Source organism: Protopterus annectens, chromosome 2.part0, assembly GCF_019279795.1.
Source record: "Protopterus annectens isolate FY-2018-M chromosome 2.part0, PAN1.0, whole genome shotgun sequence".
In the NCBI taxonomy this organism is placed as follows: Eukaryota; Metazoa; Chordata; order Ceratodontiformes; family Protopteridae; genus Protopterus; species Protopterus annectens.
In genome coordinates this window covers 564,565,094-564,589,290 of record NC_056728.1, presented here as the reverse complement: position 1 = coordinate 564,589,290, position 24,197 = coordinate 564,565,094, and the positions used below count along the sequence as shown (strand labels likewise).

General features: G+C 42.7%; 1 protein-coding gene across 2 annotated transcripts in view; it reads right to left on the bottom strand.

Annotated features, from left to right (window-relative positions):
* The window catches only part of GAK (cyclin G associated kinase), a 2,484,892-nt gene that overhangs the window by 2,365,805 nt on the left and 94,890 nt on the right, over positions 1 to 24,197 (bottom strand). For both annotated transcript variants that reach the window (XM_044060934.1, XM_044060933.1), the window contains exon 3: positions 6,777 to 6,836. In XM_044060934.1, coding sequence (XP_043916869.1) covers positions 6,777 to 6,836 — 60 coding nt within the window. The remainder of the gene's footprint in view (positions 1 to 6,776; positions 6,837 to 24,197) is intronic.

Here is a 24,197-nt window from a genome sequence, read left to right as displayed (position 1 = left end):
AAAAAAAAAAATATATATATATATATATATACACATACATACATATACATATATATATATATATATATATATATATATATATATATATATATATATACACATACATACATATATATATATATATATATATATATATATATATATACACACATATATATATATATATATATATATAGATACACATATACATATATATATATATATAGATACACACATATAAATATATATATATATATATATAGATATATATATAGATATATATATATATATATATAGATACACACACACACACACACACACACACACACACACACACACACACACACACACACACACCTTTTCTTATCAGTTTCATGCATGCAGAACTTTGACATTACATTCAACAAATCAATGTACTTAAAAATGTCTTCATCCCTTGTGATTCTCTCTTAAGAGCTTCATGTGAACACTTTACCTTTTTAAAACATAAACCACCTGGTATAAGAATTCATCTTTTAACCTTGTAATATTCAGTAACAGTACACAATATCTTACAGACATCCTTACAAGACTCGTCCCCACAGCCTGAGAAGGCCAGAGTGTACTGTTAATTAATCTGGTTTCAAAATATTCATGGCATATTTTTATTCCTTTATTAGCATTCTGAAACTAGACTCTAAGCACAGTATAACATCATAATATCCCTTATCTCCTTCAGCACTTACTTCGCCTTAAGCTGTCAGTATGAACAGAGTGCACAATTGTAAAACATTTGAAATATAAAGCTACAACTTATGTGGAATTATATTTTACAGAATCATGCCTCTATTTTTCATTTTTTTTTCTGTTGACAAACATATAACATTTTATTTGACTCGTGTGAAGAAACAAGTTGATAATATTTTTCTTTGCTCTTCACAAAATGCATAAGTCTCAAAATTAACAGCATACAAACACATTTCACTGTAGGAATCTGTCAAGTTGTAGTAGATTCAGCTTCCATTAAGACACATATATGGCTTTTGTTTAGCAGACCATGGTGGTGCAGTGGTTAGCACTGTCGCCTCAGAACAAGAGGTTCTCCGATTCGATTCTAGGTAGGAGCACCTTCTGTACGGTGTCTGCATGTCCTCCCTGCAGTCGAATGAGTTTTAAGACAGGCTAGTAGGTGTGTGTGCGCGAGTGCCTTCTGTGAAGGTTGGGCACCGGGCTGGCAACTCGACACTGTAAAAACTCAACTGCCAATCAATCTGTATACCGGTGATCCGTTGTGGCGACCCCTAATGGGAGAAGCTGAAAGACATTGCTATGGCTTATGTTTAGGGTGAGAAATACTATATATAATCTGAAACATAGCTGCACTGAGATGACATAATTTCAGATAACAGTTAAGCATTTCGCCAGAATAGTTAAATTTTTTTATTACCAGAAACATGGGACCACCAAAATTCACTCTATTGACCATTGCAAAATAATCGAGTTAGCTTCAGCCTAGAACTGCATTTACATCTATAAGGAAGAACAAGCAGCTCAGGTTTGCTATACACATTTGTGTCTAAATATAATTCCCTGTAACAACAGTTTCAAGAAGTGTCAAGGGGGGTTGTGATATATGAACTCCTATACAAAGGCAATGAATGCAGGGTTTTAAGACTTTTCATGCAAACATCTTGGCATGTTGCATTTTACTATTCTTCCATTGGAGTGACAGCAAGACATCTAGGAACGTAAAGCATGCCCGGAACACATCTGTATTTAGGTGGCATTTCAAAAGCAGTACAGATCATATATTTCTCCAGAACACTGACCCTGTTCACAGTTGAAAAGCCAACAAAAATAACAGATGCACATTCATCATAAAAAAATAATTTAAGGGAATGCCCTCCTCCATGAATTACTAAGATATGTGGTTGGCTGTATTTTCTGTACTCATCAAAATTCAACACTGTGGTCACAGGTGAACATCTGCCTATAATACAAGAAATAATGTGAATCTGACACATTACTGAGACATTCTTCTTCTTTCGGCTTTTGAGACAATAATAATTGGAATATACACCTGCCCAACTTGCAGGGCTCTCCAACTGCAGCTGGTAAAACTGCCACTGTTCTGTGGAAAGACAGACAGGGTATTCTTAACCAAAGAAGGAAGGTCCGCTCAAATATGAACTCTTACATTAAGAAAGCAAAGACAGTTGTCTCCTAGACCAGCAGATATGCTAACAAAATACCTGCTCCAGATCATCAAGAACTCAACCTGATGGATTCCTGGTTGGTCTGAGCTGCAAGACATTACCATCAATGCAGAAAGAGCAAGGAGAATGGAAACAGAGCTCAGGCAAATGAATCACACAGTACAGACTTCCTAAATCATGGTCAATGCAACAACACTTGGGGGAACATGTGAAATTAATGTCAACTGACCCAAAGGACACGTCTGCAATAAAGTCATTCATGAAGCAAGCAAGGACTGGAGGCATTCATTACTCTGATGTGGTGAGTTTTGACCACGACATTTGAAAGTTAGTAATTTTTTCAATAAAAACAAAAATATAAAAAATCAGCAATCTCCTCAACCAGCCTTTGTAGTGCAGAAGAATAAAAACTGGACTGCAAGCCAGATTAATAGGACTTCATTAGCAGCTTAGTTGCCATAAAAGTCAGCTGGGTAATAACAGCGAAAAGCCAACATCACCTTACTCATCCTGATGTATAAAGCACAGACGGTGTACAACTGCAGTATAAAGATACGTAGATGAGCACTTACCAAATAGCAAAACCATTGAAGGTGGGCTAGAAAAGCATACATACAAGTTAACCGTAGCTCACGGGCTCAGCACTGCAGAAGCTACACTCATTTAAGGTTATGTGACAGCTAAGTAAAAGAAACAAAAAGGCCACTTCAAAGTCACAGTCATGCTGGGGAATGTTGATGGAAGTAGGCATGGGAAGAAAGACTCAAAAGAAACAGCTAGCAATCCACGTGGAATGCGTCAACCTGACCACCAGAAGCCCTTCCATTTCATGTGTAAACAAGGATAGCAAATGGTCCACATTAAGCTCACTCACTCAGATGAAGTAACAGCTGAGCTGCAGATTGCACATCCAGGATGTGAGAAGCCTTTCCATCCCTGATTTGTGCCACTGCTGAGGAAAACAAACAAAACCCTTTGACAGAAAGCTATGGGCACCAAACTTCAAAACTTTCACCATACAGCAGGCTGAAAGGGCAGACAGGCAAGCTGTAATACTTGACGTTAAAGTTTCACAAAGAGAGGGAATCTTCAAAGAAGGAAGGAGATCCAACAATTGTTCAGTGCTGAGCCATATCTTCATTACATTGACAGACAACTGAAACACACTAACAATGAAATAAATAAGGCCCAAATCATAGACTATCTAAAACATCAAGGTCACATGCAAGCAGACTGACCCAAAGCAGAAAAGATTATCAAACTATCCAAATTGAGAATGGTTTTCTACAAGAAGTCACTGGTCTACAGAGTGGGAAGCTTTCTAAAAGGGTTACTCGCGTCTAAGACTTCAACTGGCAAATATGGCAGAATTGGGGGGGGGGCTAATTCATGTGAAGCCTATTATTTAATGGGGAGCACACCTAGCTTGGACCACAACAATTTTCTGTATTGCCAGGGGTTTTAGAACCTGAAACCACACCCTTCTTAAATACAAACAAATGATGATAATGGGTTTTGGCCCTTCTTCTATAGGTTATGCAATAATGTGAAGAATCAGGAATGGAAGAAATGAGAACAGGAATGTTTCCAGGACACAGTACTCTTTCAACTAACTGTTATCTCTACTCTTACCTTCCATAAATGAGCATTAGAGAACTACATTTTAAGTGACAAATGCACTGACCACAAGAAAACACTACTTCCAGAAAACCCAATCCAGACATGAACACTGGATTCACAACTCCAGAAGAGGAATGAAGCTAGAACTCACACTAGTCTCCAGTTTACTCAATTTCCTGGAAATGTGACCATCTGAAAGATACCCTGACCAAATGAGGAGGTAACCCAGTAGTAATTTCTTTACTTCGTACATCAAAACTGGCAGCACTTCCCTGAAAAGTAACTGTTAAATTAGGAGCTCCTTCTCTGATGCAGCCTTACACTCTGCATCATATGGAAGCTTCAATGACCTCTTCAATCTACCAGCAAAGTGAATGTTCTCAGTGCTGTTAAAGGACTGGCTGTAGAAAGAGGAGGCCCACAAGAATTTTAAAAGACTGTAAAAGGAAGAACTCACCACTCAAGAACAAGGGTCCAACATCAAAAGTAGCTCCTGGATGAGTGCGTGTGTTGTGGCACTGAAACCACAGACACTTCACAATCTATGTCACAACCTACATCCTTAGGCAAGTAAATGGTACCATGAAGCTAGTGGAGGCTATCAAGCCCAGGAGGTAAAACAGAGTTTAACCTTGGACTACGTGCTGCATCTTCAGTCAAAGCCAAGACCTCCTGGGTCACCCTCCAATGGAAGGCACAGCCAAAACTGGTGAGTGTCCAACTCAACAAGGATAAAGAACTGCCTCTAAGCACAAAAGGGACATCCTCCAATTAATTGTCACCTCCACAGACTGCAATACGGCACCCACAAGAGGAACACCTCCAAAAGGTGTTCCGATGCATCTTCCTCAGGAACACCTTTGTGGACATCTATTCGCTGTAAGGATTTCTGAGCACCAGGATTAACATCCTGTAACAGCTTCCCTAGCTAAGGTAAAAAAAAAAATGTCTTTAGTAACAGACAGTATATGTCTTCAGATGACCAACATTTAACCTTTTGTTTTTTTCTTTAAAGGTGTAGACTGACAGAGAAGGTACTTCCACCCTATCATCTTTTTATCAGCTACATCAAGCCATATTACCTGGAGTGTCTCCCTGAGAGCCTTGCCTGGGTCTGACAATGGAACAACTGAAGAGGACATGGTTTGACCCTCTGGTCTGTGGTGACTGAAAGGACAACAGAGTAAGCCAGAAAGGTAAGGGAGTGGTCTGACAATGACTAGTGGCCACTATACAGTCACCCACCACTGCCTGAGCCCAGAGAGTGGCCAAGGGCTCATTAGTAAGTTGTTTTTTCTGTCTAGGTACACCAAAAAATGAACAAGCTCAAGCAAGATCAGTCTCCCTACACTGACGGATTAGGATGTCTTGAATGCAGTAAGCTTTGCTGGAACAAGTCAGTACGAAGGCAAGTTGTCAAATAGTGTTCACAAGCAGGATGCTTACACAAACTCATTTCAAACACAGTAATACATAAGCAACACAGTAAATACCTGTCAAAAAACCCTTTTTCAAAATTCAGTCTGACAGAAAAAAAAATGGCAGGCAAGTTGTCACACACTTAACACAAGCACTAACATACCCCATAATAGTCACTTCTCAAATAAAAACACTTCCTGACACTAAACTTTACAAAAAAGATATATAAAACTTACACAAACAGTGCATTTTCTCAGAAAAATAGCTCCCAATACAGCTTAAAGATGAAAATATCAGTCTCCAACAGGAAAATTCTGATCTTTGAAAAATAACCGTTTAAAGGGGAAACTCACTTTAAAAGCCCTGTTGAAAAGAGCAATTTTTTCCCTTAAAAGCAGATTATTTTATGTGGATGTAATCGCCACTGGGGACTTATCTGACAAAATCAAAACTGAAGGCTGTCTGCTGCTCTTGTGAAGCCCATTTGCTGCTTCTTCACAAGGAGGCAAGAAAGTGCTGAAGAAATCTGAATGCTTATTTCCCTCCACATGGCTGAAAAATCAGCAGAGTAAAGGTGTGGATAACAGCAAGAGCTTTTAGAAGGTGTCCTCTTGATTTGCCCTGGCCAGGATGGGACACAACCCATACAGTCTAAAGGCTCCTGCAGCAGTGGGGATAATGAAAATCAAAACTTACACCATCAAAAAAAAAAAAAAAAAAAAAAAGACTACCACCAATTCAACTGGCAGAAATACATCTGCCAGAAAACAGTGAAACTTGGCTAAAAAAGTAAAACTATTTTATGAAAGAATTGTTTTAGATGAAAATAAAAAGTGGAAGGTTATCTCCATAAAAGGATTTATCTGCACAATGGATAAAACTTAGCTTGCCCACAAGAGGAGCACATTTCAATGTCAGGAAAAGTGTCAAGGCCTTGGCACCCAGACTGCCGGCTTTCCCCTTGCTCTGACCGAGCTTCCAACAGTCTGTACACATTAAATGTGCCCTTAAGCTTTGGAAGCTGGAAGGCTATACTATCCATATAGCTTAAGCTACTGCAGGAGTGACCAAACAATGAACATCTAAATTCCCCTGGATTCTTTCTTATGATATTATTTCAAAAATAAAAAAAGCCTCTACTGTAAAACAGGCCATCAATTAGCAGCTTTTTGTCCTGAAATGACATCATCTGTAGCAGAAGTCCATGTACTGCCTGCACATTTCACTGCCCTCCTAAAACAGTTACAATGTTAGCCAAGTGCCAGCTGAGGTATGTAAATACACAGTCCATTTTCCAGGTGTCGTAACTCTTCATTTTTTGAATAAGGACTGAAGGAAGGTTTTCAGTCCTTAGGAATCTAAATGACACTTTTTAAGGCAATCATGACAATTATATTAAACACTTGGGCATATACAGAAAAATGATAACATAAAATGACTGACTGAATTAATTTGATTTCATACTGAAAAGATTTGTGTAACGTTTCCCCAAAAAGTTTGAGAGTAATTAAAAAATGTCAATTAACTTAAAAACTAGCAGCAATAATTCACCATAAAGGATACCATAAAACAAACTTCCTGTATGATTGCCTTGTTTTTTTCTTCTTCATTAGAAAGTAGTCTCTGCACAAAAAAAAGAAATGCTTCAAAACATACGAATTATTCACATTTCTATGAAACGTACCAACAGAGTAACAGATGGTCATGGCAATTTAACACAAAATGCAGTTTTAACTGACCGACCTTGACATCATTGTTGAATTAATCAAAAATTAGTTTAAGACTGCCTTGTCCTCTCCACCCAACTGGCACTAAGAATTAAAACAATTGTACAAGCAACAAGTGAACAATTGTGATGTGCAAAGTTAAGTTTCAAAAAACACAGTCTCTGAAATCTTATTTAGCCTAAAATGCTGCCCATATCTTCCTATTTTCTTGGATGGATGGGGAGGACTTTGATACTTACCAGCAGTTGCATCTAAAAGAATCCTCCATAATTTCTCTGGTAGGCAAGCACAGTTGTCCAATTAAACTTGTATAACATATGTTTGAATACATCACTGCTGCATTAGCCTTAAGCAAGGATCTGACCCAGTCAGCCAGCTTTACAAAACTTTAGGGCTCCTTTAGGGTAAGTACAAGGAATGCAAAGAAAAGCAGGAACTAGGACACCAAATACTTCAAATCTTTCCTGCCTCAGGAAGAAAGACACATAGCCCTGCCAGCTAGGACCATAGATAAAAGACCCCACACCTTGGCAAAAAAATTGGGGGATGGAGGAAGGGAGTGGCTACTGCAGCAGTGATCTATTCAAACATCTGATGGTACAGTAAATTTCCTTATACAATCATACATGTTCAGCATTTGATCACTGTTGCCGTAGTTTATGTACAGGCAATGTCTGCTGAAAAACAAGTCCAACACTTCAAGGCAGCACATTAACTTGCTATGATGGTTGGGCAGTAAAACATTCAAACACTTTTAATGCTCACAAAACAACTTTTTTTTAAATTTTACCCTTGCTTAACAGCAAAGTGAATAAAGAAAAAAAAGGAAGCGTTACATACACACTATATACATACATATTATCTATATATCTATATATCTATAAATATATCTATATATCTATATCTATATCTATATCTATATCTATATCTATATATATATACACACACACACATACATACATATATGTATATATGTGTGTGTATATATTCTACTTGAGTAAACTGAAAAGCCACAATCAAATTACATTTTAAATCGAGACAGCAACACCGAATGCTTACTTTAACAAAAATTCACATCACTGGAAATTTAATCCGGGAAAGGAACCACTCAGCCATCACTAATATGAACACACACCAAAGCATCCAAAACGTACCCAAGTGGGGGGCTTTGCCTCCCCACATGCCCCCTAACTAAATATACCAACTCTGAGATCACACTACAGTGGGGAAAAGGGCAAATTTCCCCATGTTGGCCAAGTGGGGAAAAGGGCAAATTTCCCCATGTTGGCCAAGTGGTTCATTTCTCGGATTAAATTTTAGGTGATGTGAACTTTCGTTGATGTATTTGGTTTTGTCGTCTCGATTAAATGCAATTCAATCAACTGGCTTTTTGGTCTACTCAAGTAGACTCATATACAACACATATTCTAGATGCAAGAAACTTCCCTCCAGCAATTTGTTGCTTATTTTGTTCCTTATTTCATTATTTATAGCACTTTGTACACTGTACATTTTTCTAGCTAGTTTCACTGTGTGTGAGGTATTAACTGGAAATTGTCCACTTTTATTAAGCATCTGTTGGGTTGTTTGTTTCTGATAACTTGTTGCAGTTAAACTTTTTCTAGAGGCTCCTTTAGCTGTTTAAAACTTTCATTTAAAGGCTCACTGCTGCTTTTCTGCTGTGAGAAACATTTCTGCAGTTTGTTTCCCACCCTCTATTGGTATGGTGTTTTTATAGTTGGTGGCTTTGCAGTTGCCCACCCCTAGTGTAAATTTGATCTGGGGCCCTCCTCTCAGTCTAGTGTCATTACCTCATTCTACCCATTACAGGGAGAACATTTGAGAAGCCAATCAGTTTAGTTTCTGCTACTCCTTTCTCTCTTTCCACTAAAAAAAACAACAAAATTTCTAAGCTTGTTTCCTTCCTTTCCTGTGGGTAGTCTAGCCTGGATATAGATTTGCTGTGTCCAGGACTATTTGTAGGCTTCTAGGCCCCCAAGCCTTTCTGTGTTGGAGGGAAGCCTTCTAGGTTAATTTTGTTTCTTAGAACTAGCCAGTTTTTTTGTTTCAGCATTCGTCTGTTTCTTTGACCTCAGCAGTTGTTCAGAAAGTACAGTTTTGTACCTACCATAAATGTAGATGTTCGAGGATCCACATTGCTGCAGTCCTAACTATTGGGTAGTCCGCTGTCCAGTCGGCCCGAATACCAGAGTATATGGCTGACGTCGGTCAGGGCGCATTAGACTGACGTCAGTACGTCAGGGTACTAATGCGCATGACCGACGTCATATCCTCAGTCTTTTCTTGCCCCAGATGTCAGAAGACCCTAAAAAGACAAGGCCCAATATACCTGCACCAAAATATGTACAATATATACAAAATATATACAAAAATATCAGCATATAACCTCACCTACACAACCACCCCTAAACACAGAGGGAAGGAGGGAGGGTAAATTGGACTGCAGCAATGTGGATCCTCGAACATCTACATTTATGGTAGGTACAAAACTGTACTATGTTCTTCATTCCACATTGCTGCAGTCCTAACTATTGGGTAGAATCCCAAAGCAGAGGTAAGGGAGGCTGGCAAATCATAAAGAAGCAGGAGCTGACAACATGCCTTGCAAAATAGCTGTGGCAAAACCAGCCCTAGACTTAGAGTAGAGAGGAAGGTGATAATGCTTAGAGAAAGTATGCACTGAACTCCAAGTAGCTGCCTCCAAAATATCCTTAGTTGCCACCCCTTAGAAATGCTGTTGAAGTGGCAGTAGCCCTAGTGGAATGAGGCCTAATCCCAGCTGGAATCTCCTTGCCATGATGGGAATAACAAAATGCAATGCAAAACCCAATCCACCTAGAAATAGTTTGTTTTGACACAGGCTTGCCCTCTTGAACTCAAAGCAGAAGAAACAAACAACTGCTGAGACTGCCTAAAATCCTTAGTCCTGCTTAAATAATAACGCAATTGCCTGTGTACATCTAAAGTGTGCAAAATCTTTTCCCCTTTATTTTGGGGGTCTGCATAAAAAGTAGGCAAATGAATAGTTTGGTTTAAAGCCACACTAGAAACCACCTTAGGCATAAAGGAAGGATTAGTACGTAATGATACCCTATCCTTATGGAAAATCAAAAGGCTCTACTGCCATAAGGGCCTGCAACTCAGACACCCTTCTTGCAGAAGTAATAGCCAACAGAAAAGCAGTCTTCCATGACAAGTATTTCAGTTCAGCAGTAGCCGCAGGCTCAAAAGGTTGTAGAGTAAGTTTTTCCAACACAAAATTGAGATCCCAAGCAGGAGTAGGAGTTTAACGTGGGGGTCTTATATTCTTTGCCCCTCTAAGAAACTGCTTGAACAAAGGATGCGAAAACAATGGTGGGTCACAATCATAGTGAGCTGAAATTGCTGCAGCATGAATCTTAATGGAAGAGAAGGACAAACCTTTGTCCAATAACTCAGTAAGATATTGAAGAGCCACACTCAAATTAGGCTCAGAAATCTCCAAATTCTTTGCTGTACTCCAAAATAAAAACCTCTTCCATTTTTCTCGTACACTTTCCTTGTACTAGGTCTTCTAGCTTCCATAATCACATTTAAAACTTGTTGAGGAAGTTGAGACCTGCTGTGTTTCAACACAGAATATGCCAGGCTGTTAGATGAAGAGAGTGAAGCTTGACATTGAGCAGATGACCGTCCTTCTGAGATAACAGATGTGGAATCAAAGGTAAAGGCCATGGAGGCTTCCTTACCAGACTCCTTAGTAGTGGGTACCAGTGTTGCGAGGCCAATCTGGAGCTATTAAAATCATCCTTGGCTTGTCTTGTCTGACCTTTAAGAGCACCTTTGGAAGAAGAGGCAGAGGTGGAAAGGCATACACATGAAGATTTTTCCAACTGAAAGAAAGAGCATCCACTTTCCAAGCTGTGTGATGAAACCCCTTTGTGCAAAACTTTGGCAGCTGGTGGTTTAGTGGAGAAGCGAACAGATCTATGTCTGGAGTTCCCCATGACACTGTCAATTTCTGAAATACATGAAGATCCAGTTTCCACTCGTGGGGATCCATGATTTGTCTGCTTAACACATCTGCTAAGGAGTTCTGTGCTCGGCAGAAACCTTGCCTGAAGAGTTAGTTGCAAGCTGGCGCAGTCTCCCATAAAATCATTGCTTGCCTGCATAGAGGATAAGAATGTGTTCCCCTTGTTTGTTGATGTACCACATGACAGTTGTGTTGTCTGTTAGAATCAACACCTGCCCTGGAAGAAGGAACTCCTTGAAAGCCATTAATGCAAACTGGACTGCTAACATCTCCTTCATGTTGATATGTAGATGCTGTAGTCTGGCAGGCCACTTGTCTTGTATCCACTTTCCATCTAGATGAGCTCCCCAAGCAATGTCCGAGGCATCTGTCGTTAAAATCTGACTCGCCTCTGGCCGGGTCACAGAGAGTCCCTTGTTTAGGTGACATTCCTGAGCCCACCACAAAATTCTTTTTGAAGGCAAGGTATTATTTGAATGACAGTGTCCAAATCCTGGCAGTGCTGTGTCCATACATTTTTGAGATACCATTGCAGCTTCCTCATATGCAGTTTGGCATTGGGAAGCACCAGAATACAAGATGCCATGAACCCTAATGCTTGAAGGACTGTCCTTGCAGTCAGCACGGACTGATGAGATAGTTGATGGAAGTAAAGGGATAGACTCTTTTGTTTGTCCGGGGTTAAAAAGGCCATCTGGGCTGCTGTATTCAGTCTCACACCCAGAAAGCACATGTCTTGAGAGGGTACTAGACTGGACTTTATTTCGTTCACAGAATACCCTAGGCATCTTAGCACTGCTATAACATATTCCAGATGCTGTAGAAGGTCTTCCTTTTCTTGAGCCAGAATCAGGCAGTCGTCCAAGTAAGGATAGATTTGAATTCCTTTTAGCCTGAAGTAAGCTATCACTGGAGCCAGAACCTTTGTAAATACTCTGGGCAGTAGATAAGCCAAAGGGCAATGCAGAGAACTGATAATGAGAATTTCCAGCTCGAAAGCAGATACTTCCTGCAACTTAGTCTTATAGGCACATGAAGGTAAGCTTCCTTGAGATCTAAAGTTACCATCCAGTGATCTTTGCCCAGCAGAGGTAAAAGCTGTTGTAACGTCAACATCTTGAACTTGGGAATGTCCAGATAAGTGTTGAGGATAGATAAATCCAAAATTGGTCTCCACGTGTTCCCCTTCTTTGGTACTAAGAACAGGCGAGAATAAAATCCTAGGCCCCTTTCTGATACAGGGACTGGCTGAATGGCCCCTATTTGGAGTAACAGAGAAATTTGCTTGTGAGCCTCTTTCCTTTGTGGAGGAGGAGCGTCTGGCATGCCTTTGAAGGGGGCAATGTATGGAAATAAAACCTGTAACCGTGGTGAATGATATTCAACACCCATCTGTCTTGAGTAATTAAATCCCAATTTTCTTTGAAAAGAGACAGTCTTCCTCCCAAAGGAGCTGCCAGACGAGAATCTACTGGCAGCTGAAAAGGCAGGTCATTGGGTCTGTTTACGAAAGGACTGACCCCTGCCCTCACCAGAAGTCTGAGCAGGTGAACTCCTCTTCTAGGCCTAAAAGAACCTTGAGCTCTGCCCCTACCACGTCTAGACCTACCCCTACACTGGGAATCATAAGCAGGATATGTCCATCCCTTAGTAGGCCAATTTCTACTAAACTTGGTGGCTGCACCTGCAAAAATCTTTAACAGTTTGCATAGACTTAGCTTTGTCCTCCATTTTCTTTAAAACTGCTTCCACAGGCGAACCAAACAACACATCAGACTGTAAAGGAGCATCCAAAATCCTTGTCTTAACATGCTCAGCTAAATTCTGATCCCTCAACCAGGCATGCCTGCGAAGAACAGAACTAGTGGCAGCCACCCTCGAGGAGGCCTGTACAGCATCAAAACCACATTGCAAAGAATGCTTACCCACTTGTTCAGACACATGAACTAAATCCAGCAACTCTTTACACTCAATACCTTCCGCCAAAGCATCCACCTTAGATTTCAGTTGTGAAAGGAGATAATTTTGATATTTTAGCATGTGAAACTGACAATTCAAGCCCTCATGGCTAAAGTGGAAGAAGTATACACTTTCTTTCCCCATCTATCCAAAGCCCTTGCCTCTTTATCAGTGGGAACAGGGTTTTAACCACACAGGCCTTTTCACCTTTAGGTCCCTGGGATTCAGTGTCCCCGTCTGCCCTTGGACTATTAAAAAGTTACTTATGATCTTCAGGCACCCTATAGTACCTATCAGGTTTAACAGGAGCAGGAGGCAAAGAATCAGGGTTCAGGGAAGCCTCTGCAAAACATCTTCCACCACATTCAACAGAGGAGCTATAGCAAAGGGCCTATGCTGGCGCAAAAACAAGAATTCCCTAAGCCTTTTCCTGGAATCAGAGTAATCCTGGCCTTCCCATTTAAAGTGCTCCCTCATGGAATGCAGAGTCTCTGAAAATGAGAAATCCTCAGGAGGAGAAGCTGTAGGAGTGGAATCATCCACATCAGAATCAGAATAAGGAGGATACTCCTGCAAATCTTCCATGAAGACTCAGAAGCCTCTGAACACTGTTCAAAACTATCAAACTCAGGTTCCACCCTAGGCCTCTTATCAGGAGGGGGCATAGAACCTCTAATCATAGTAATCAAATCTTCTGCCATTTTAAGCATATGTTTCTTAGGCACAGAACCTGAAGTGCTAGGAGAAGCCCCACTGAAGCTAAACTTGGCCTACCTCTCAAAGAAGTTTTGGAAACAGAAGGAGAGGCTCTAACTACCTTGGGAAGAGAGGGAAGAACAGTTACCTGAGAAGCCCCCTCAGCCTGGCCTACCTCCTGAGAAGGCACATCCTGTAACAGTAAAGTCTCTGCCTGAGACTCCAAAGAAACTCCTGGCAAAACCTCTGGCTCCACTGAGCCTTCTAAAGAACCGCGTCCGGGACTGCGGTTCATCAACCCTAGGCTTCGCTGTTTTGTCCTTGCGCTTTGTGGGGAAGCGGGCGTCGGAGCATCCGGCGGCATTTTATAATTACACGCTTCCCAAACACTAACCTGGCACAGTCTAACCTTCTCTTAATAGTGCGTTTGTTAAACCTAGCACAAGAGCGGCATCCAACAACGTCGTGCTCAGGCCCTAAACAAGGTATACACAAGGTATGGTAATCCCTATGAGGTATCTGTTTCCCACAAGAAATACAGTTATTCACTTTTTCTGACATCCGGTTAAATACTGAGGCAAGAAAAAACCAAAATGTTCCCCAGCGGGGTACTTAGCCAACTCTGATTCGGTCTGAAACTCCGACTTCAGAAAATTTCAGAACGCCAACCTGCACTCGCAAAACTGCTTCTGCATCGGACCATGCGGCAAAAAAGACTGAGGATATGACGTCGGTCATGCGCATTAGTACCCTGACGTACTGACGTCAGTCTAATGCGCCCTGACCGACGTCAGCCATATACTCTGGTATTCGGGCCGACTGGACAGCGGACTACCCAATAGTTAGGACTGCAGCAATGTGGAATGAAGAACATCTTATTGTAAAGACTAAATAAGCTACAAAATACTACAGCACTCAACTTTCCTCACTGTCTAGAGGAAAACAGTTTCTAGTACTTTACAAATAAGCACCTATCCAGGCATGTCTAATGGTCAGCTCCCGGTGTTTTCTCCTGTCTGCCTGATGAATCGGGGCATCTTGGGGCAATGCAGTAATTGCCTCATGTACACAGACAACCCTCTCCTCCTACCACCCGACACTACAACCTGTGAGAGATGCACTTATATAGCCAAACTGGAAGCAAAGCTCTCTTCACCCAAGACTGGAACCACACCACACTCAGCACATAGTCCCTCAAAACCTACACCACCAAAACACACACATAGAAACACAACACACACACCTACATTTGCGGAGGCTCTCAGTAAAAACCTGCCCAAGCAACAGGGACCTCCAAAGCAGAAACACAAGCAACCTACACCCCCCAACACAACCCAAATGACACATAGCCCTCAAACTCAGTGTGCCACTCAACCACAGCCCATAAGGCATAACAACGTACCCAACACTCTAGTCATAGGTGACTCTATAGTCAGGCACACTGATGTTCCACTCACCAGGCTAAATAAGGAGAAAATTACTGTCAGCTGCCTGTCGGGTGCCAGGATCTGCCACACAACGCATGCACTCAGGTCACTCCACAACACGTACAAATAAGACTCTCATTGTCCATGTTGGTGTATGACCTGAGACGGACCTCCTTGGACTATATGAAAAGGGACATGGAGGAGCTGTCCGATCTTGTAGCCCAGGCAGGTATGACCCTAGCCCCGAGTAGCATCCTGCCATCACCCAGAATGATACAACAGTACAAGGACAAAATGATTGACTTCAACAATTGGCTAAGCTTCTGGTGTCATTCTAAGGGGATCCAGTATCTGTCTGCCTGGGATGACACGATCGACAAGCCACGATGCATTGCCTGAGATGGCCTGCACCTGTCGCCCCTGGGATTCCAGATACTGGCTAAGGCTCTAGCCACCCCTATAGTGCCTTTTTTAGGCAAGGTTCAAATAACAAATTCACCACCCTAACAGGTACAGGCAAGAAGAATCTGAGGGTATTGCTACTCAATGCTATAAGTCTAAACATCAAAATGCACTCTCTCGAGGCACTCCTTAAAATGCAGAACACAGACATCTGTGCAGTGACAAAGACCTGGTTCAAGGCTCCAGAGAGTACTCCTGCATTACCAGGCTATAATTCATACCACACCTTTCGGCCACCTAACCTGGACCGAAACACTAAAGGCAGAGGCATGTCCATATTAAGGATATCTACACCTCCAGGCTAGTTGCTCAGCATAATGCATCCGAGATTATTGAAGGGCAACTAACTCTGGGCAAGACCGCAATCCAAATTGTAGCTTGCTACAGATCCCCCACCATGCCACAGGATTCCCACTCCTCATTTCTTAATACACTGGAAAATATTAGGGTACAACCTAACACCCTAATAATGGGCGATTTCAACTACCCTACCATTAACTGGAAAAACTACTCATGTACCACCTCTTGTGCTCAACATTTTCTGGAATTCATAAATTCCAATGCCATGGATCAACTTATCCACACACCCCACCAGGGGCAGCAATATCCTAAACCAGGTTATTACCAACATGGGCAACCAGTGCTCCACACCAGAGGTCAATTCCTCGTTGGTCAGATCAGACTACAAGCTAATCACCCTAGACATCCATATCCCTCCCCCACCCCCAATTAGGGAAACCACAGTAAAACATTTCTCCAAAGCCAACTTCACGCTTCTTAAGACAGAAGTGGCAAACTTCACGACACCCATGCTGATGGACAATAGAGGTATGACTGCTGAATCCTACACAAATGCACTTCATAAGCACTTACATGAGTGCATGGATCGTGCAATCCCTAACAGAACCAAGATGCTATCCTCCAAAAAAAGGAAGCCAATCTGGTGGTCCCCTGCCATAAACAAACTCTACAACAGAAGAAAGAAACTGTTAGAAAAGAGTAAAATCCCATGATTGGAGGAACTCCCTGGTCAGCCTCAGTAAGAAGCTGAGATCCCTCATAAAATCCTCCAAAGCTAGTTATGAAAACAAAATCGCCACTGACTCTAAAGACAACCACAAAGCATTCTATAGCCATGTCAAGAATCTCAATGGCAACACTCAGATCTGTTCTGAGTTACAGCACAATGGCACTAAATATACAGAACCAAATGATATTGCCAACATCCTGGCAGATAGGTACAGTGCTAACTTTACCCCCCTATCCTCCCCTAAAAGGCCCATCTCTATACCGGAAGAATGCAAAATTCCTGTAATCACGGCTGCACAGGTGAAAAAAACACTATCCAAAGCCAAGAACACTGCATCCATGGGACCGGACGACATCCCAAGCTGTGTTCTACATGAACTACAGAACGAACTGGCACCCCACCTAAGTACCATGTTCAATCATAGCCTCACCTCAGGCTATGTGCCCACTGAATGGCGCACAGCGACAGTTATCCCACTCCACAAAGGGGAGCCACCACAGACCCCGGAAACTACCGTCCCATTAGCCTAACGAGTCTGGTCTGCAAGGCTATGGAACGTATCATCATGGAACTTATAAACAATGACATTGGCAATCTCCAAACTCAGGACCCCACCCAGTTCGGGTTTGTAAAAGGCAGATCATGTCTCCTAAACCTGATAGACTTCTTTGAAGCAGTCACCAAAGCCGTAGATGAGGGTAAGGTGGTTCACACAGCCTATCTAGATCTCGCCAAGGCTTTCGACACCATCCCCCACTCTGGAACTATAGATAAACTCACTAAACTAGGTATAAATCCCTATGTCACAAGATGGGTTGCCAACTGGCTCACTGAAAGAACCCACACTGTGAAAGCAGCAGACTCCAAATCCAACTTCAGACCAGTGACAAGTGGAGTACCACAGGGTTCAGTCCTGGGTCCTCTCCTGTTTGGTATCTACGTCTCTCAAGTACAGGCCAACACAGAAGGTCTTTGGCTAATAAAGTTCGCAGACGACTGCAAACTAGGAGCCATAATCAAAACTCCAAAAAGATGTGGACATCCTACAAAAGGGCCTCGCTGTGACAGATGCCTGGTGTCAAAGCCATGGCCTCAAGCTCAATGCCAAAAGGTGCATTGTCATCCCTTTTGGTAAAAACTCAGTACCCATGAACTACCACATAGGTGGTAGTCTACTTAACACCGAAAGTGTGATAAGAGACCTTGGGACACAGGTGGACAGTAGTCTCTCCTTTGATAATCACATCGCCACAGTAGTCAGGAAATCCTTCTACGTGGCACACCTCATCACAAAAGGTTTCTCATCCAGGAAAAAAAGAGGTCATTGTTCCCCTCTACTCGTCACTCATTAGACCCATTCATTATAGAGTACAATGCCCCTTTTGGTATGTACCTCACAAGACATCTACAACTGGAAAGGCCACAGAAATACCTCACAAAGAGGATTACCAGCCTCAAAGAGATGCCCTATGCAGACAGTCTCAAAAAACTGCAGCTTTACTCCGTTGCATATCGCCTACTCAGAGGCGATCTCTGCCCAACACACAAAGCCTATGTCAAACCCAGAGCTTTTAGACATGCTCCACTTAAAGAAATCCCAATCCCTACGAGCTACACGCTCTAGGGACCTAAACCTCGTCACCACAATAAACAGAAAGTACAGTTTTGTACCTACCATAAATGTAGATGTTAGAGTGCCAATACAGCTGCAGTCATAACAGATGGGTTATCCTGCTGTCAGGCGGGTCCTCAGTCGGCCGAATTCCAAAGTCTAGGTCCGGCGTCGGTTGTCATCGCTTCCTCCCTGATGTCAGTGCGGCAGGGGTATAAAAAAGAGCCAGCCAACGCCATCTTCTTCAGTTTTTCTTGCCCCAGATGTCAGGTGCCCCCAGAAGGAAGGCAAAACATAAACTTATGTAATAATGCAATATAGAATAATCAAAAAAACAGTAGTTTGCAAGCAAATACACCATAAAAGAATACCCCAATCAGGTTGTATGAGAAAGTGTTTGTCATAAGGTCTGTCCCAAGAGGGGATGGAGGGAGGGAAACCTGGACTGCAGCTGTATTAACACTCGAACATCTACATTTATGGTAAGTACAAAACTGTACTATGTTCATCGTGCATACAGCTGCAGTCATAACAGATGGGTAGAATCCCAAAGCTAAACAGGGGTGGCAGGCACTACGTGGAACTAGGAGGTGCAAGATGCCCTGCAAGACTGCTGTGGCAAAGCCCGCTCTAGATTTAGAGTAAAGTGGGAGGTGATAGTGTTTGCAGAAAGTGTGCACAGAACTCCAAGTGGCTGCTTCCAAAATGTCCTTGGTAGGAACCCCCCGTGAGGAAAGCTGCAGAGGTAGCTGTGGCCCTTGTAGAGTGGGATCGGATGCTTGAAGGGACAGTTTTTCCATGAAATGAGTAACAAAAGCGTATGCAGTGGGCTATCCATTTTGAGATTGTCTGTTTGGAGATAGCCTTTCCTTGAGCACCTGTAGCATAGGACACAGAGTTGCTCTGATTTTCTGAATGGCTTTGTCCTGTCCAAATAATAACGAAGTTGTCTGTGAATGCCCAAGGAATGTAGTAGTCTTTCCCCTTTGTTTTGTGGGTTAGGGTAAAAGGTAGGTAAGTGGATAGTCTGATTCAAGGCTACACTGGATACTACCTTTGGCATAAAGGAAGGGTTGGTTCGTAAGGAAACTCTGTCCTGATGGAAAATGATGAAAGGTTGTACAGCCATGAGGGCCTGTAGTTCCAAAACCCTGCGTGCTGAGGTGATAGCCAGAAGGAAGGCTGTTTTCCATGACAAATATTGCAGTTCTGTTGAAGCAGCTGGCTCAAATGGAGGCAGAGTCAGTTTTTCCAAAATGAAGTTGAGGTCCCAAGCAGGTACTGGTGGTTTCCTTGGGGGTTTTATATTCTTAGCCCCTCTGAGGAACTGTCTTAAGAGAGGATGAGAGAATAAAGGAGGATCTGTGTTGTATTGTGCAGAAATGGCTGAAGCATGGATCTTGATGGAGGAGAAGGAAAGTCCACTGTTTAACATCTCAGCTAGGTACTGTAATATTGGAGGTAAATTTATTACCCAAGGATTCTGGCCCTTTTTCTCATTCCAGGCACAAAACCGTTTCCATTTGGCGGAGTAGGCTTTTCTAGTAGAAGGTCTTCTGGCCTCCAAGATGACATCCTGCACCTCCTTGGAGAGGAGGGTCTGTTGGGAAATCAAGGGATTCTCCATGCGGCTAGATTGAGGGTTTTTAGCTGGCTGTGAAGAGTTTTGAAGTTGTGCTGGGACAACAGAAGAGGCACTAGAGGCAGGATCCATGGTGGGGAATGCGTCAGGCTCTTCAGGAGTGGATACCAGTGTTGTCTTGGCCAGTCTGGAACAAAGAGAATCATGTTTGGCCTCTCTGCTCTGGCTTTTAATAGAACTTTGGGCAGCAGAGGGAGAGGTGGAAAGGCATAGACTGTCAATGCTGTCCAGTTGAAAGAAAGTGCGTCCACTTTCCAGGCCTGTGGATGTTAGGTCCTTGAGCAAAATTTTTTCAGTTGGTAATTTCTGTGGGTAGCAAAGAGATCTATGTCTGGCTGTCCCCATGCCTGAGTTATCTTTGCGAAAACTTGAGGATGCAACTTCCATTCGTGTGGATCTGTCATATTTCTGCTTAGGCTGTCAGTGTGTTTTCCTTCCCTGGCAGGAATTGTGCTTTAAGTTGGATTTGCAATTCCAGAGCCGTGTTCCAAAGGGACATGGCTAGTCTGCACAGGGGGTATGAATGAGTTCCTCCCTGTTTGTTTATGTAACACATCACTGTGGTGTTGTCTGTCCTTATCAATAGTTGGCCTGGATGCAGTAGGTCTTTGAAGGCCATAATAGCATTTTGCACTGCTAGCATTTCCTTTTGATTGATGTGTAGGTGCTTTTCTTTTTGGGACCATTTGCCCTGAATGCACTGATGTGTCATATGTGCCTCCCAGGCGTAGTCCGAGGCGTCTGTTGTGATGGATTTGATTTGCTTGAGGTATGCAGAAGGGGAGACCTATGTTTCTTTGGCATGCTTGAGCCCACCACAGAAATTCCTTTTGAAGACATGGAATGAGTGGTATAATTGTTTCCAAACTGTGGCTGTGTTGAGACCATAAGTTTTTTAGGTACCATTGAAGTTTCCTCATATGCAGCTTTGCACATGGGATCAGCAGGATGCAAGATGCCATGAATCCCAGAGCCTGCAGGACTTTCCTTACAGTCAGCCTGGTGAAGGTTGCCATTTTGCTGAAGTATTGAGATAGTTGCCCTTGCTTCTCTGGCGTGAGGTAGGCCATCTGGGTGTTTGTATTCAAGCTGGCACCCAGGAAAATTATTGTTTGAGAGGGTATTAGTTTTGATTTCTTTTTGTTGACTGTGTATCCCAGAAAGTTCAACAGTTTTATTACAAACGCCAGGTGTTTCAGAAGTATACGCTTGCTGTCCGCTTGGATCAGGCAGTCGTCCGGATATGGGTATATTTGTATCCCTTGAAGTCTGCAGAAGGCAATTACTGATGCCAGGCATTTCGTAAACACTCTGGGCACAGTAGATAAGCCAAAGGGCAATGCAGAGAATTGATAATGGGTTGAACCTGCAAGAAATCTGAGGTATCGTCTGCAATCTTGTCTGATAGGGACATGCAGGTATGCCTCCTTGAGGTCCAATGTTACCAGCCAAGACTCCTTGCCCAGCATGGGAAGAAGCTGCTGTAATGTGAGCATCTTGAATTTTGGTACGTGTAAATATGTGTTTAGGATGGATAGGTCTAAAATAGGTCTCCAATCTTTGTCCTTCCTTGGTACCAGGAATAGTCTGGAATAAAAACCTTGACCTTGTTCTTTTGCAGGTACCTCTTGAATAGCTTTCATGTCCATGAGAGCTGAAATTTGTTTTTGTGCCTCTGCCCTTTGATTTTGTGGCAGTTCTGGCATGCCTCTCATTTTTGGAAGGGCATGAAAGTGGAATCTGTAGCCTCTGTCTATAATGTCCAGGATCCATTTGTCTTTTGTGACAATATGCCAATTTTTTGAGACTAATGCCAGTTTTCCACCTAAAGGTGCTGCCATTAAAGCTTTGCTTGGCATGCAAAGGGGAAAGTCAATGTGTCTGCTTTCTGAATGACTGTGATCCATCTTCGCCACCTCTTGGAGTTGGTGCTTGCCATTGTCTGGCTCTGAATGATCCTTGAGATTGCCCTCTACCCCTCGGGCGCCTGTATCTGCCTCTCTGAGGTCTGTCCGTGGCTGGAAAGGACCAATTTTTTGAAGGCCAGTTTCTGCTGAAACATGGAGGTTGTACCTGTAGGAAATCTTTCACTGTTTGCATTGATCTTGCCTTTTCCTCCATTTTCTTTAGTACCTCCTCAGCTTTAACACCAAACAATACATCTTTTTGAAGAGGTGTATCTAGTAATTTAGCTTTGACATGATCTGGTAAGGTTTGCTCTTTGAGCCAAGCATGTCTACGTATGACAGACCCTGTAATAGCAGCTCTACATGAGGCCTCTAAAGCATCAAAACAAAACTGCAAGGTATGCTTACCCACTTGCTCTGCACTATGCAACAAATCCTGCAACTCCTTTAAATCTGGTTGCTCAGGTTGTGTCATTTTGCTTTTTAACTGAGATGACAAAAACTGTTGATACTTTAACATACGGAACTGACAGTTTAATGTCCTCATGGTTAAAGTGGCCGAGGTATATACCTTTTTCCCCCACCTTTCTAAAGCTCTGGAATCTCTCTCTGAAGATAATGGGTTTTTAGCAGTAGAGGCCTTAATTCCCTTGGGACCCTGTGAAATAGTTTCTGGGTCAGCAGCATGGCTTTTGTATAGGAACTGGTGTGAATCGGGAACCCGGCAATACCTGTCAGGTTTAACAGGAGCTGGAGGTAAAGAATCTGGGTTGAGGCTGGCTTCTGTGTACACATCATCTAATATATCTAAGACAGGAGGGATAGCCAGAAGCCTGTGCTGGGGAAGCAAGAGAAAATCCCGGAGCCTTTTCTTGGAATCTGAGTAATCTTGGCCTTCCCAGTGAAAATGTTCCCTCAAGGTATGTAGGGTTTCCCCAAAAGAATAGTCCTCAGGGGGGGGGGGGGAGACCGAGGGAATAGACTCCTCTGCATCAGAGTCTTCAAAAGGGGAATATGTATATTCCTGGTCCTCAGAATGTTCTGAGGTAATAGAGGCTTGATCTGAGGAAGGGTAGTCTTCCTCCAATCTGGGCCTTTTGTCCGAGGGGGGTTGAGAACCCCTGATAAGAGTAATCAAATCCTCAGCCATTTTGAGCATTTGTTTTTTAGGCATGGGGCCTTGAGATGGGGTCTGTGGTCCTTGTTTTTTAGTTTCCATGGCTGCTTTAGATTTTGTGAAAGCCTTAATGGAAAAGGAGGAAGGCCTGAAGACACCTTGAGAAGTGGCAGGCCTGTCTAAACTCTGAGTTTCCCCGCCAAGAGTGGCGTCAGTATCTGTAGTCGGAATGGGGGCAGAGGAGCCTGCGACCTCGGGCACAGAAGACACCGGTAATGAAGTGTCATCGGTACTCAGGGGCTGCATAGGCGCCTCGCTGAGAACCGGAGCACCGGTAGTCGGCTTTAGCGTGGTGTCGGTAGAAGTCGCGGACCTCGTATGTCGGTCCTTATCTTTGCGTCTTTTACTCAAAACTGGAGTCGGAGTATCCGACGACATAATGTAATTAAATTTTTTACCAAAATAGTGGTGGGCGAACTCCGCCCGACACTTAATAGTGCGTTTGTTGAATCTAGCACAAAAACAGCAGGCCGAGATGTCGTGGTCTGGGCCTAAGCAAGGAATACAGAAAGAATGGAAATTCTTATGCGGTATTTGCTTTCCCACATGAAACGCAATTATTAACTTTGTCTGACATCGGTCTGAGGCAAGAAAAGTTTCCCCAACGGGGTACTTAGCTTTCAAGAAGACTTCGGCTGAAATATTTTCGCAAATCTCAGGAGCTGGCCGACCGGCACTTGCGAACTGCTTCTGCTTCGGGCACCGCGCGGCAAGAAAGACTGAAGATGGCGTCGGCTGGCTCTTTTATACCCCTGCCGCACTGATGTCAGGGAAGAAGCGACGACAACCGACACCGGACCTAGACTTTGGAATTCGGCCGACCGAGGACCCGCCTGACGGCAGGATAACCCATCTGTTATGACTGCAGCTGTATGCACGATGAACATCATGCTGGAGGGATAGATTCCTGTCCCAGAGACTTCCCATACTCTGGAACAAACTACCTATCTATATCAAACAAAGCTCCTCATTAGCACTCTTCAAGAAAAATCTTGATGATTGGATGGGAGATAGGAAATTCACCCCGGGGATCACTTCTGTGGCTCTGCTCGACAGTGGCACAGGAAAATAATTTTCTTGGGTGGCGAAAGCCAGGGTACCTTTGGCTAGGCTTATATAGGCCCTAGGGCCAACAGCCTAGTACCTACCTATGAACCTATTACTTGTTTACATGTTGCAGCAAGTTTGAAACATTACACATAGGAACTAGTTTACATAAAAGGTATATAGTAAATAATAAAATAAACAAAAACAATACAAAATTATAATGCACATTGGGTTTTAAAACACCCACAGGTAGGGGTTAATT